This window comes from Aulonocara sp. 'chitande type north' Nkhata Bay, linkage group LG12 (assembly GCF_057382095.1).
Source record: "Aulonocara sp. 'chitande type north' Nkhata Bay isolate Kocher_YH1m ecotype deep benthic linkage group LG12, A_spYH_male_GT1.1, whole genome shotgun sequence".
Taxonomy (NCBI): Eukaryota; Metazoa; Chordata; class Actinopteri; order Cichliformes; family Cichlidae; genus Aulonocara; species Aulonocara sp. 'chitande type north' Nkhata Bay.
In genome coordinates this window covers 13,174,071-13,187,760 of record NC_141355.1, presented here as the reverse complement: position 1 = coordinate 13,187,760, position 13,690 = coordinate 13,174,071, and the positions used below count along the sequence as shown (strand labels likewise).

At 43.3% G+C, this 13,690-nt stretch overlaps 1 protein-coding gene across 5 annotated transcripts in view; it reads right to left on the bottom strand.

The window, feature by feature from the left end:
• Positions 1–3,908: 3,908 nt before the first annotated feature.
• The window catches only part of cabin1 (calcineurin binding protein 1), a 37,531-nt gene continuing 27,749 nt past the window's right edge, over positions 3,909–13,690 (bottom strand). For 4 of the 5 annotated variants that reach the window (XM_086313599.1, XM_086313596.1, XM_086313597.1 and 1 more), the window contains 5 exons: positions 12,192–12,266; positions 8,291–8,552; positions 5,944–6,105; positions 5,612–5,814; positions 3,909–5,529 (listed from right to left, as the gene is read on the bottom strand). In XM_086313599.1, the coding sequence (XP_086169725.1) occupies positions 5,386–5,529; positions 5,612–5,814; positions 5,944–6,105; positions 8,291–8,552; positions 12,192–12,266 (846 nt within the window). In that variant the 3' untranslated portion in view covers positions 3,909–5,385. The remainder of the gene's footprint in view (positions 5,530–5,611; positions 5,815–5,943; positions 6,106–8,290; positions 8,553–12,191; positions 12,267–13,690) is intronic. The other variant, XM_086313595.1, reaches the window with a different exon arrangement.

Here is a 13,690-nt window from a genome sequence, read left to right as displayed (position 1 = left end):
GGAGCGAAACACAGAGGTGGGTTTATGAGACAGCAGAATTGGCAGTTGGGTGTGCATAAAGAGGCGCGAGAAATAAAGTCTCCCCTGTGAAAGTATTGAGCAGCCTGTTTAAGACTTTTGTGGAGGGTCGATGTAGAGTAAAGAAAAAAAAGGAGGAGGGGTGACATTCAGCTTTTAATGATACACTTAAGAGATCGTGGTCTGATAATTTACCTATGTTAAATGCCCTGATGCAGGGCTCTCCACTCTCTCTGTGGAATTGGCCCTCCCCCCCCCACCTTATGTGAAACACAAATACACTGATGCTCTCCACACTTCTTCTCTGGTCATGTTTCAGGGGACCAGAGAAGGGGTCACGCAACTTTTTTGGCTGTTTGTCAGCAACGCGAAGGGCTGAATTCTCTTTAGATCACTTCAGCTTTAGCAGAGGAGAGCATGTCAGCTTCAGAGCGGAGGTGTACATTTCAGCAGCGGCAGTGTCAATCCCATTATGCAGTGGTTCTGAAGGCGACAGGTGTGACTGCTAAAGGCCTCAGTGCGGGGCCAGGCGACAAAAAGTCAGGGTGTACAGAGCCATGACAGAGAGCTTATGTAAGAGCAAGCCCGGGGAGATTTAGGCTGGATGACAAATCAGGGAGCCTGTCTGGAGAAGACTGATAGAGGCTGCCAAAGCCCAAATATACTCCATGAATAACGCTTTTTTACTAAAGAATGTTCGAGGGTGACAGAAAGGGTCTCGCGCTGCAAAAAAAGACTTATCAGAGATACGCTGTGTCGCAGTGACTCCTACTCCCAGATCACCTTCAGCAGAGCTCTTCTACCTACCAGGTGTCAGTCTTTGGCCATTTGCTTTAACTGCACAGATCTCCCTGTGCTCAGCATTTAACAGCTGCCAATATACAGCCAGGGCCGAGGGATCAGACGGCTCTCTGGCAGCCCAATAAAACGCCCCCTTGAGTGCAATGACGAGAAATCTCACACCTTTTGCTCACATTAGCCATGCAGCGTAGTCCTTTTGATGCTAAATCAGCCACATTGAGTGGTTTGTAGAGACAGCAGCCGGCAACTAACACGACGAATGAGAGGAACGATCAATTTACTTTAGATCGTTGGAGGTGCTGTGTTATGATTGGTCACTTTAAGAAAAAAGTTGAGGAAAAATGGGAGAGAGGATCCTTCCATGCCCCCTCTGACATCCCTGTCCTAAATGCAGAGTGGCCGTGATCTCATCTACACAAACTTGGGGCTGGGGGACCTCACATTTGGTCCACCACATAAGAAAACAAATCTCACATCTAGCTTGCCTGGCAAAGAGGGCAAATGACAACTTCACAGCACTTCATAAGAAACTCCTGGAAGTTGCTAATGAAGACTAATGGCTTCCCTTGTGTCAGAGATTTCACACCACTGTGCACAAGCCCTTTGACCGCAGTCAGTGTGGTCAGATGGCTGCAGGAGTTCAGAGGCTGTGCAGCTCCACCACCAGCAGGAGGACTCAAAGAGGAGAAATCCATCTTCACCAGAGCTGAGTCTTAGGAGGTGCACAGTGCCCCAGTTGTGAATCTCCTTAAGGCAGATGTGTGACATTGCACAAGATGAAAAGAACACAATTTCAGCTGTCCTGAAATGAGTTTTGGGAGTTTTTGGTTTTAAGTTATTTGATCACAACAGAAAATAAAATGCAGACAACGGGAAATAGTGGGAAATCCAAGTCACCATGTGTGCCCCCCAAAGGTTTGTGCTTTCTTTAAGTGTGGGACATTTATACTGTCCAATGAGAGTTGTTTGTAAGGTGTCTTAACACTTCTATGGTGCTTTCCTCTGACTAAACAGAGAGTTGACTCAACATTAGAGCAACAGCCTCAAACTGCACTCATAGTTGTCAGATTGCTTAAACGTGACTTTGTTACAATACAGTTTGCTAAATGTGTTACTTTGTCTGACATGAATAATAAATGCTTATGTAATCTATTGTAAATGTATTATTAAAAGGACACTCATATGCCATTTCATTAGGTACAGCAGCTTGCTCGCACCAATATCTAATCAGCTACTCACATAGTAGCAAGTGAATGTGGTCAAGATGACCCGCTGAAGCTCAAACTGAGCATCAGAATGAGGACGAAAGGTGATTTAAGTGACTTTGAATGTGGCATAGTTGTTGTTGTTGCCAGAAAATCTGCTGGGATTTTAACACCCAACCATCTGTAGAGTTTACAGAGAATCGTCAGTTTTTAGGGAGAAAGATGCCTTGATGATGTCAGAGGTCTGAGGAGAATGCTTTGAGCAGTGAGGCAACAGCAACTCAAATAACCACTTGTTACATTGAAGGTAGAAGAGCATCTCTGAATGCATGTTAAACCTTGAAGCAGATGTGCTACAGCAGCACAGGAGTGCAACAGGTGCCACTCCTGTCAGCTTAGAACAGAAAACTGAGGCTACAGTTCGCTGGGGCTCACTGAAACCGGGCAACAGTAGGCTGGAAAAACGCTGCCTGCTCTTACGAGTCTTAATATCTGCTGCAGCTTCAGTGCGCAGGGTCAAAATGTGGTGTAAACAACATGAAAGCATGGATCCATCCTGCCTTGTGTCAGTGACTCAGGCTGCTGCTGGTGGCGTGATGATGTGGAGGAAATTTTGTTAGCACAGTTTTGAGCCCTTAGTACCAACTGACATGCCGCTGAAACCCCACATCCTATTGCTGCTGACCATATCCATCCCTTTATGACCACAGTGCACCCATCGTCTAAGAGGATAGCACACCATGTCACAAAGCTCGGATCATCTCGAGCTGGTTTCTTGAACATGACAATGAGTTGTCGTGTACTCCAATGGTCTCCACAGACACTAAATATTAACTCGACAGAAAACATCTGGGATGTTAATATGAACCAAACTCTGAGGAAGGATTCCAGCATCTTGTTGAATCTGTGCCATGAAGGTCCAAACCAGTACTAGCAAGGTGTAGGTAACATAGTGGACAATGAGTGTTTATACTTGGAAATAAAACTAACGTACAGTTTCAAAAAATGTTGGGGTGCTGTGTAAAATGCAAAAGGCATATGATAAAAAAAGAAATAAAACTGTTTATATTATAAAGAAAACACATCAAGAGTTAACACTGAGAAATCACCTGAAAAAGCATCTCAGAATGAATAAGGTTAATTAGTAACATGATTGGGTATAAAAAGAACATAAGACAGGCCGAGTCTTTCAGAGGTAAACGTGGGGAGTTCACTGCTCAGAGTTCATGTGGGTAAAACTTGAACGTAAGCAGCAGGTTTGAGAAGGCACCATTAATATTTACAAGACTAGGAGTGACACATTCTATTATGCAGACTCCTTTCAGGGAAATCATCGTTTATTTCAGCAAGCCAACGCCAAAGCACAGTCTGCAAATGTCACAGCAGCATGCTTGAGTGCTAAACTGGGCTGTCTGCAGACTAGACCAGTCAGCCAGTGAAAACATTTGGTGCCTTAAGAAATTAAAGATAGAACAAAGGACGCTCTGAAGCCTGAAACATTATAATGCAAAAGTTGGAAAATATGTCAGCAGTGTTAAAAGAACAAAAGAACAGGTGATGCAACAGAGCGGTCAACATGCTACCGTCTCCCCCAGGGTGCTGGCAAATTACCAAAAAAAATTAATTTTAAAAATTAATTCCATTCAGCTTTTATTTACATTTTACACAGCATCCCAACATTTCTGACGTCACAACTTTTTCAGCAATCAAGTGAAGTCAAGCAACAGCATGTAAGTACTTACACTGTATGATGAGAATCTCCATCCGCACCATATCAGTCTGCATCCACGACTCTTGTAAGTTACAGCTGGTTTCCCCAAACAAACCATCTAATTTGATGCACACATTGCACCTGATAACAAACAGCACACACAGTGCAGATCGTGTGTTTCTCAAATATATTTTTGGTTTGACATCTATAATGCATTCAGTCCAGACACAGAGAACAGTTCCACTTCAGCAGCCTGCACCAGAGGGGAGCTGGGCGAAGCTCGAGCTCAAGCCTTTGACCCGCTCGCCCTCTTTAGCCGCGTTACATTCCCAGAAGCTCGGCAGAACAATAGAAAAACTATCTTACACCAAAAAATAATCGTGAAATAAAATACAAAACGTTTCTTCTTTTATCAAGGGTGATAGTTTACAATTATTCACTTGTACGCTTTCTTTGAAAAATTATGTTTTAGACAACTTTCAAGAAACATAATCAGTAAATAACTTTCTTTAACATCTTGTATAGAAAACAAAACAATCTTTAAAAAACATTCTGTTGTCTTCCTCTGAGTTAAGCTAGATTGTGACAAATTTACCAAAATGGTTTCAATGGAAAGGCATCGGGATTAGAGAGTCCTCCTCGGGACGCGCCAAAGATCGGGAAAGATCACGAAAAGTGCTTCTCGAGCTTAAGAGTTGACCGCTGAAAGCCAAAACATGTCAGAAAGATACTTGGATTTTGATACGTACCAAAAAAAAAAAAAAAAAAAAAAAAAGCTAATTTCCAATAACCCCTTCCCATATGAATACAGATCAATGCTGGTGACATGGAGGTCCATCCTGGTAAGAACTGTTCCTCTTAGCTACAAATGCACATGAAAGGAAAGAAAGAAAAAAATAGTACAAGGAATACAGTGAGTACAAAAATAGCGCAAAGTTAAGTGCAAACTGAAAAACATCCCGAATGTTAAGTGTAAACATTTTCAACCTGCTACATGTCATGAGGCCGCGTGGCTCGTTGTCTCCACGGGCGAACATCAAACGCAGCCGATTGTTCTTGTGTCCTTTGAAATATTTCGTGTAGCAATGCATTGTGTCCTGGAGATGAACATCTCATGCCCAAGTAAACTATCAGAGTGGAGGACAGCAGGTGCATGCTGCTGAGCGCCCATCCAGACCGAGGCGCCTCAGTTCGATGGGCTCGTGAGACAACTGGAAAGCTGCAGCTTGGCGATATAGTTAGCACACAACATACGAGAAGATGCATAAACACGGGACTGGCTTGCTTTAAAGGCTGATTTTTTTTTTCCTTTTTCCCCAAGTTGTCACAGGAGAGCTCAAAAAGCTAAAGAGTGATATGCATAAATGGCACATTACAGACATGCTGTGAGACGAAAGCCATCATTGTCTGTCATATACATCATCACCAGAGCAACACTGCGACATGACAGCCGATGAGAATACTGCAGTGGGAGTGCGGGGTTTTTTGTTTTTGTTTTGCAATGCACGTGAGGGGACAAGAGCATCAACACAGACAGCTGCAGAGGTATGAACATCCTGTTTTTTTTGTTGTTGCTTTTAAGAATTGGGGGAAGTGGAGTTTGGCAAAGTCAGGCCTGGATGTGTCATGAGTTCAGAGGCCTTCCGAGGCTCAGATGTCCATGTAGTCGTCCTCCTCGTCCGACTCGCTCTCCAGAGACGACTCCTGGCTGGATGTCTCCTGCACCTCCAGTGCCGGCTGGGTCAGAGTGTCCTTTTTGACTGTGGCTGCGGACTGGGACGACAGGATGACGTTCTGTACAGGAGCAGACAGCAGGGGTCACTGTTGAGTGCTGGGACAACAGAGAGCCGTATGCGTGGTAATTGAGAGTGCTTACCTTAAGTCTCTGTTTGGTTTCCTCTGAGATGCTGCCTTTGGGGGAGAGAAGCGTGGGGGTCGGAGGCGTTACTGTGATTTCTGGCGGGAACTTGGTAACGGTGGAAGGGATGAAAAGCTTTGGCATGTTGGGCGGGACTCGGGAGCGGATTCGGCTGGGGTCTGGAAGCTTCGACTGGTCATTGCTGGCATACTGCTGCTGGTCTGAGAGAAAGAGCGTGGAAGAAAAAGAAAGAAGGCGTGCACAGTCACTAACGGTGCTGTTATGTGCATTATCTGTTGAATCCAATCTACGCATGTTTTTGTAAGACACTTTGATTCTTAGGTAATGACCTGGGCAAGGTTGTATTGTGCTACATGTGGCAGTTTCCCCCTGAAACCAGCCTGCTGCTGATTCCTGCCCCTGCTGGGACACAGTGGCGAGTTTCATCTGCTGGCAAAGGTGCGACTCCTGCTGTCGGTACAAAAGTCCCTCTGCAGGCTCCTCCCGCTCCTCTGCGAGCAACAAATAACATGTTAGGGATCGATTCGACCCAACAAAAAACTTTGCAAGTGCGCAAAAACTGTGCTTTCAATTTACAAAACAAAACAAATAAATCAGTGTATAAAAAGAATAAATATTGCAGCAAATTGTAAAATGTCAGCTTTTATAGCAAATCATTTGGACACTGACAAGAAACATTTCTTTTCAGAATGGTTTCCAGTGCTTTTGATTTAAAGTTGCGTACCATTTCACTTCCTCTCTGCTTTCCTTCTTTAGCACGACTAGAGGCTGCGCACGCACACACACACACGCGCACACACACACACACGCACGCACACGCAGAGAAATGTGTTTTTGACTAGGGGTCCCATGAAAGTCATCAGGAACACTCACAAGCGACTGATTGTTTACAGGTCGCCGATGAATGAGGGGATTATTTCGTAATAAATCTCCTTATATTTGGCATTTATTAGCAGACAATTGACAGTAACAAGTTTCCCTTTGATTGGGACCTCACAGCCTCATTCATTAGACAAGCATTTGTAATGAATGCAGGAACACTGCTGCTAACACTAACTGCAAAAATTCCCCCTGCAGCTCAGACACGGACACAAATATGAAAACAAAAATTATCTAATACGTTTTCAGTCTTCACCCATAATGTTGCCTAGGAAACCGTTACATAACACACATCAGTGCAGTGCTGCTTCATACCGACCAGTGTGTGTTTGCACGCACATGCAAACACACTTTTGCATGTGTTTTCAGACTTCAAAGGTCATGCAAGTTTAGGAAATGGACATGAAGCTATACAACTTCATAATATGCAGCTCCTGGTTACGCTCTCGCTAAATGAATGATGAATGCAATTCAATAAGTAATAATAATAATCACCAGTGTGTCACGGCAAGAGATATTTGTACTTCAAGGACAATTTCTAATTCTCTGTGGGGAAGAACAGGAAGAGACCTCCTGTAGAAGCAGGTTCAGGGAGGGGCAGCTGTCTGCTGCAAATGGTTGGACAATGATGGGAAGCAATGTTCATCAAAATGCCAGGCATGACAGAGAGACGAGACACACAAAGAACCCTGATCTGAAATCTGTGATGGTGGTAGAAGTGTAATACCCGGTATTCTGAGACTTAATGCAGCTTTATTAGTCAAACATAAAAAACCCTAAAAAACTACTAAACTGCAAGTTGCCTTTGTCTTTTTATATTTCCGTTATTGCGTTCATGGTTAAGAAAATATAACTCCTACTGTGAGTTGGTTTGGCCACATGTGTTTTCTTCTCTGTACACAGACACACATGAAAGATTCACTGGTTCTAAGCTGCCTGCAGGTGTGAATGTGAGTGTGAATAATGGTCTTTCCTGTGACTGACTGGCAGCCTCCTTCACTACCGCCTGGTTAACAGCTAATGAATGATCAAATGTTTCATTCATGTCTGTCAATGCAACTTAAACATCCCTATGTGTATTCATTTTCTATGTATCCATGTATCCATGTCTGTTATTCTACCTGTGTAGTAACCCTGAGGGAGCTTGCCCCTTGAAAATAAAAGGTTCGTTTAAACTACCTTTCTGTGTCTTAAGAGTAGAAACAGGTAAGAAAGGCAAAAGAAAACAAAAAAAACCCAAAACTTCGTCAACAACATCATGACCGTCGTCAAATGTCGTCAAATGATTATTCTAACTAACTGATGCTAAATCTACTGACCACAAAGAAAAGGTTCACACACTGAATTTGCATACTACAGATTCAAGCTCTCAGCCTTTAGAAATGTCAGTTCTACTCATCCTAAAAACCTAAAGAGGAAAGAATGACATGTTTTGATAGCAAACACGAGATAAGCAGAATATTCATTATGAGATCTGCGGTGATTAAGCCAAAGCCTTCGAGGAGCTCACGTAGGCACACAGAGTCACAATCTGGAGGATGTGAATTTCTCAAACTCTTGTTGGTGGACTGACAAAACCCAAAAGGCAAAACATAACCAGGCCAGAGCTTGCTGTTATGTAACTGAGCTGCTGAAACCCACAGGCGCCCTCTGCTGGTCACATGGACACTGTAGTATCATTAGAAACTGGAGCTCCACTTAAAGCAGCAGAATTTAATGGAAAAACTGCATTGATTTTTGTCTGCAGAATCAGAGGACGTCGCAACATTTGATGTGTGTGGGAGGAGGCCGCTGTACCTGTCTGTGGCAGGAAGGCCATGGCTGCAGAAGAGTGGCTGGCTCCTCTCCTGTGCTGTGGCTGATCGTGGAAGCTTGAGGTCTGAGGTCTGGGCAGCTTGCTCAGGGGCTCGTACACCACCTTGGCTTGGCTGTCCTGGGTGGACAGCGGGTGGCAGGTGGAGTGGCTGACCAGGACGGGCGTCGGTAGGGAGGCGGGGAAGAAGAGGTCTCGTTGCTCCTTTGTGTACTTAGGTGTGGTCGGGGCATCGCTCGAAGCCTGCTGAAGACAGAAAAAAAAAAAAAAAAAGACAAAGCAGCATTCATGAGGAGGTGTGACTGACCTTGGCTAACCACCCCCTGCACCGGCAGACTTCTGAGTACTGTACATCCTCTCCCCTTGAGACAGAACTGCTGCGAGACTCAGAGAAGCAGAGTCGATATTTCTGCACTTTTCAAACACACATCAGCCGTGCTAGTTTTGCCTCTTTCACACAACAAGTAATGAATCCTTTACAGAGTTTCGATGCCGCTCCTCGGGGTTTCACGGGCTGGCAGCACTTGCCCGCTGGACTGTGTGTTGGGTTATGGTGAGCTCAGATCTGAGCCACTTTGGTGGATGTCCTTTTGAGGACCACTTATAAACACAAGAGCTGCACAAACAACCTATGACAACAGCCGCCCTGCTCCCACAGCCGCTGTCATGGCAACACAGAGGAGCACAGTTAAAAGGAATGAATACACCTTCTCCTCTAGTTTTTATATCTAAATGGATAAAAAGTTGGATGAAAAACAGCTTTTCTAAGCACATGACACACAAGATGCTCGGTCTATTGTGCAAACCGAGCCAAAATGTGAGACATTCAGGAATGAATTCATTTCATATTGACTAGAAGGCTACACCGACATGTACAGCATTAATTATGCAGGGATGGAAAAGAGGCAAATATGACTTCATACTTGCAAAAGAATCTGTCAAAGCTAAACTGCATCTGCTACAGCTCTGTTAAGACATCTAGGGTCATAGTATATATTCTGTCATGACAAGTGGCCTTTGACAGATATAGTACGTTAGCTCAAGAAAATTTGGCAATAACAGAGCTCTCGTCCCAGTTCTCCCTGGGTGTCTGCAGGGAGATGAAGTCAAATTGTGCTCGGCTTCACAGCTGCGTGCAGTGAAGCTTCCCATGGGATTCACACAGCAGAGAACAGGCAAAATTAAACAAGCAGAGTAGCCTTCCCAAAGCTTGGAGAGCAAAAGATCCTCCAGCCCAACGCAGAGCAGCACAGTAGCTTAAAGCAAGCAGCAGCTCCGTAGCCGGCTTTGATGATTCATATCTCATGAATTAAACATCCCCAATAGAGACACCAACAAGTCAGCTGGACTGTGCGCTTAGAAAAACATTAGATTGCAGCACGTAGCATGAAGCCAGTATTCAGGGTTGAGCGTTCCCGTGTGGTCGAGGTCCAACAATGAACCGAAAGACTGTTCTCTGTCATCACAGATCGGGCTGTCGATCAGATTAGAGCCGCGGCAGATCTTTCCAACACAGAGGAAACAAACTTTTTCCATTAAACTGCCCTCCAAAAATGAAGCAATACTGGCATTTCACTGTGAAGCAAACAAAACGTATTTACTGAAGTAAACCCATAATGTTCCAGCTCAAATACAGGAGTGTTTTTAATAAAATACCTCCACCAATTCAGTGTTATCCTTATTTAACTTATCCTGGGCTTTTGTATAGCCCCTCAGTTCACATTCACCAGTTGACAGCAAATTGTATGGACTCCTCCAGTGAAAACAAGACAGAGGACAACACAGCTGATTTTCCAGCTCAGCACTCAAAGGACTCCCTCTCCCTCCCCCTCTATTTGTGGGGGCTTGAAGGAAATGTGTGAATCTGCAAGCGACAGGGAAAAAAAAATATTCCTCAAGCTACGATCTACATTACCCACCACATACAAATGTAAGCAAATGCAAACCATGACAGGTATTGGTGCCACAATAATTACACATTAACAGCAGTTAGATAAGACTACAGAATGAGCTTTGATGTAGAAAAGCACCCTCCGTTTGTCACATCCTGGGCATGCAAGGACACTCACCAGTGCATACAGGCCACCTATCAGAGTAATCCACTGATTTTCCTGGCTCACAATGGGCCTTTGGGCAGATGACTATGCACATAGTAAAGGCAATACGTCTGTATTAGCTTATATGGGAAAAAATCTGAGAAGGTGGTTAAAAAAATAAATTACAATGCTGGTGATTTTCCTTTGGCTCTGGCAGTCAGGCGGCATGACTGTGTCTTGTTAAGAATCCATGTATGAGCTGTTAAGTATTAGTCATCCAATATAAATGATCATGATGAAATAAAGTGGTCAAATTTAAATTCTTTTTGAGTGTGGATGCATCTGGGTTTAGGCTTCTGCAACCGTAATAATGGCATTATTTAGACATCATTTCAATTTTCTCACATTTAAATTATTCTAAACTGAAATAACATAAGTCAGCATACAGTCCCCGAAGTGAGCTAAAGGCTCTTTACAGCGTTTTTTCTACTCCTGGCTCTGTGTGATGTCAGCGAAATTGAATTTCTGTGGCATGCTGTTTATGAAGTGCAGCAAATCAGAAATAAAAATGTCTTAAAGGGACATTGGTCTTAAAGGGAGAGGATCCCTAGTTAAAGACAGATGGTGAACTGAGGTGGCTGCACAAAGGCCCAGTATAAGTTAAATAAGGAATTCACTTCTTTATGCACATTATAATTAGCCTCTTTAAGGTAAAAAGAAGATAAACAAAATAATGTGAAATTAAATACATGTAGATAAAAACAAAAATATAATTTACTGCTACTAATTAACAACTGTAGTTTTTACACATGGCGTCTTCCAGCTCTCTGCAATCATCTATGAGTCAAGCGTCGCGTGGAAAGTAGACAAACGAATAAAAAGACCAAGATGAACAAAAGGAATCATGCAGAAAATAAGATGGTGCGATCGCTGAACTGGGGAAAAAAAACCCACAGATTTATTTTGCTTACAACTGTGGTACACATGAGCCTGAAGTTCAGGGAACATCACCGTGACAACAGGATGTGGGCAGAGAGACCCTTGATGACTGTGTGGGCAGGAGGAGGGATGAGAGGGGGGGGGAAGAGAGACACTGAACCAGAGTGAGGCAGAGCAAGTAATGATTCGATGAGGAATCCGTGTACTGGAGACAAAACTGAGATAACGTGCTTAGGCACTAGCTGATTGTCTGCGATTACACAAATACTAAGTATTTACTCATTTCTTTCACTTTATCTTAAAAAATGAAAGACATCATATGCATATTGCCTGTGCAAATAAACAACCTGAATATCAGTGTCACGCTGAAAATGATGACAAGTTTGGCAGCGACTGAGTGAGGCTGAAGGGACAACAGGGAGCATTCACACCACGCTTTGGGCTATATTTAGCACTGGCAGGCAGGAGCAGGTTAGACTTGAAGTCTGGGAATTACCAAGTTAGTCATCACTTTAGCACATTTTACTACAGATGCTGCACACTTAACCCCACACATAACACAGAACATATATTATAACAAGTGCTATTATGAGCTAAATCAGCAGACATGTAACACTAGAATTAAACTTCCTGGATTCGCCAGATGGGTGAGCTAGACGATTGTAGTTTATAAGACATTTCTGGTGTCCTGTTAATTTGTTTTGAAAGAAAACCTTAAAATTTGTGTTTTGCTATGCAACGCACATCCCAGGATCTTTCTTTTTTTTTTGCATCATCTTTTATAATGAAGGAATAGACCCATAGTTAAGCACGTGCTACAGGGAGCTACACCACAAGGATGAGGGAAAATGTGAAGGTGTGGGTGTAGCAGAAAGGTGGCAGATGAACATGCTGAGTTACAAAGGCTTACCTGTCTTTGGGCAGAAGTGGCCAACTGTATCTGACAGAACTTCACAGCCTGGTCCAGAGCCACATCCTCATCAACCTGAGACAGGAGAAAAGGCAGAATAAGGATTTTCGAGCAGAGGAACGCAGTGTATCTACAGATAATCAGATTCCACGATGTCAACTTGTTCACATACGTTTCCGTGCAGTATAAATACAGAAGCAATGATTATAGCACCACAAATTCATCAGATTTCTGAAGTGACCTGTCCTGAGAAACATACAGTGTTAATTAATCCTCATACACCAACGCCAAACCGACAACAACTTAATCTGATTCTGAGCCAGCACGATTTTTTCTCTCCTCAGCTTTCACATCTGATCATTAGCACAAGTAAAGAAAGGCGTAGTTCAGCTGGTGGATGTGTGGGAGTTGGCAAGCTTAGCTAGAGAACAACACCGCACACTCGAAGCTGGAGTAGGCAGCCAGGTTTTGGCATCTTCGGGGACACAAATTGGATAATAACCTTTCAGCATATTGTAACTCAAGTACTCTGAGAAAGATCTAGAATCTACCACTGATTGTTTTCAGGTTTTAGAAAATTAAACCCCGATTGGAGAATTTAGGCAATCACAGGTCTTTGTTGTCCAAATGTTTTCCAGTTTATAGGCATGTGTTAAAGGTCCTCCGTGACTGCGAGACATAGTTGTCTGTATGAGTTAAGGATACAACTTCCACTCAGAGGAGTGGGCGTAAGGCCTGTGAGAGGACAAATATTTAGGGGGACTTTATTTTTCCTCTATCGAATTTTGGTCTGTGGCAGCTTTAACAGCTGCGTGAGCATGTTTACAGCGACGTTCGCTGTCTGCAGCAATTCAGGGACCCCCAAAGGGAGGGAATTTACAGCATCCTCAATCGAGTTTTCAAACTGCTTATTGTAGAAACAGATTGAGTCAAGCTTCAACATGTCACAGAGGACAGCCCTCTGCTTTCATCTGTAGCTCTCTGCAAACTCTTTACTTGTTGAACTTCCTCCCCACAAACACACAAGGATGCATGTGTGTGCATGCTTATTTGCCAGTTAGAACTTCTCAAAAATCCCTTGCAAACTCCCCCCCCCAATAAAAAAACCACAAAAAAGCCCAAAAAATATCTGACAGGTATGGAGGACCAACGCCACTTTCTAGAGAACTGTAATGGCATCATTAACAGACAGTGTTTGTAAACAATTGAGCATTTGAACAAATTCTGAACCAACGCAATGTTCACATGATGATGCGCATTTGAGGATCTTTTTTGAGGTAGTAATGAGCAACCAGTATTCTCTACTCGTCAAGCTGAAATACTTTGATGGCAGGAAATGCTCAATCTACATACACACTTAGTGGGTTTTTGTTTTAACACCTCAGCAGAGAGGTTAGAGACTGAAAAATGTCTTGAGTGTGATATGCAGCACTGCTGACATAAACAAAAATGAAAAAAAAAAATCAAAAGGTACAGATTTAAAATATAACCATGTGCAG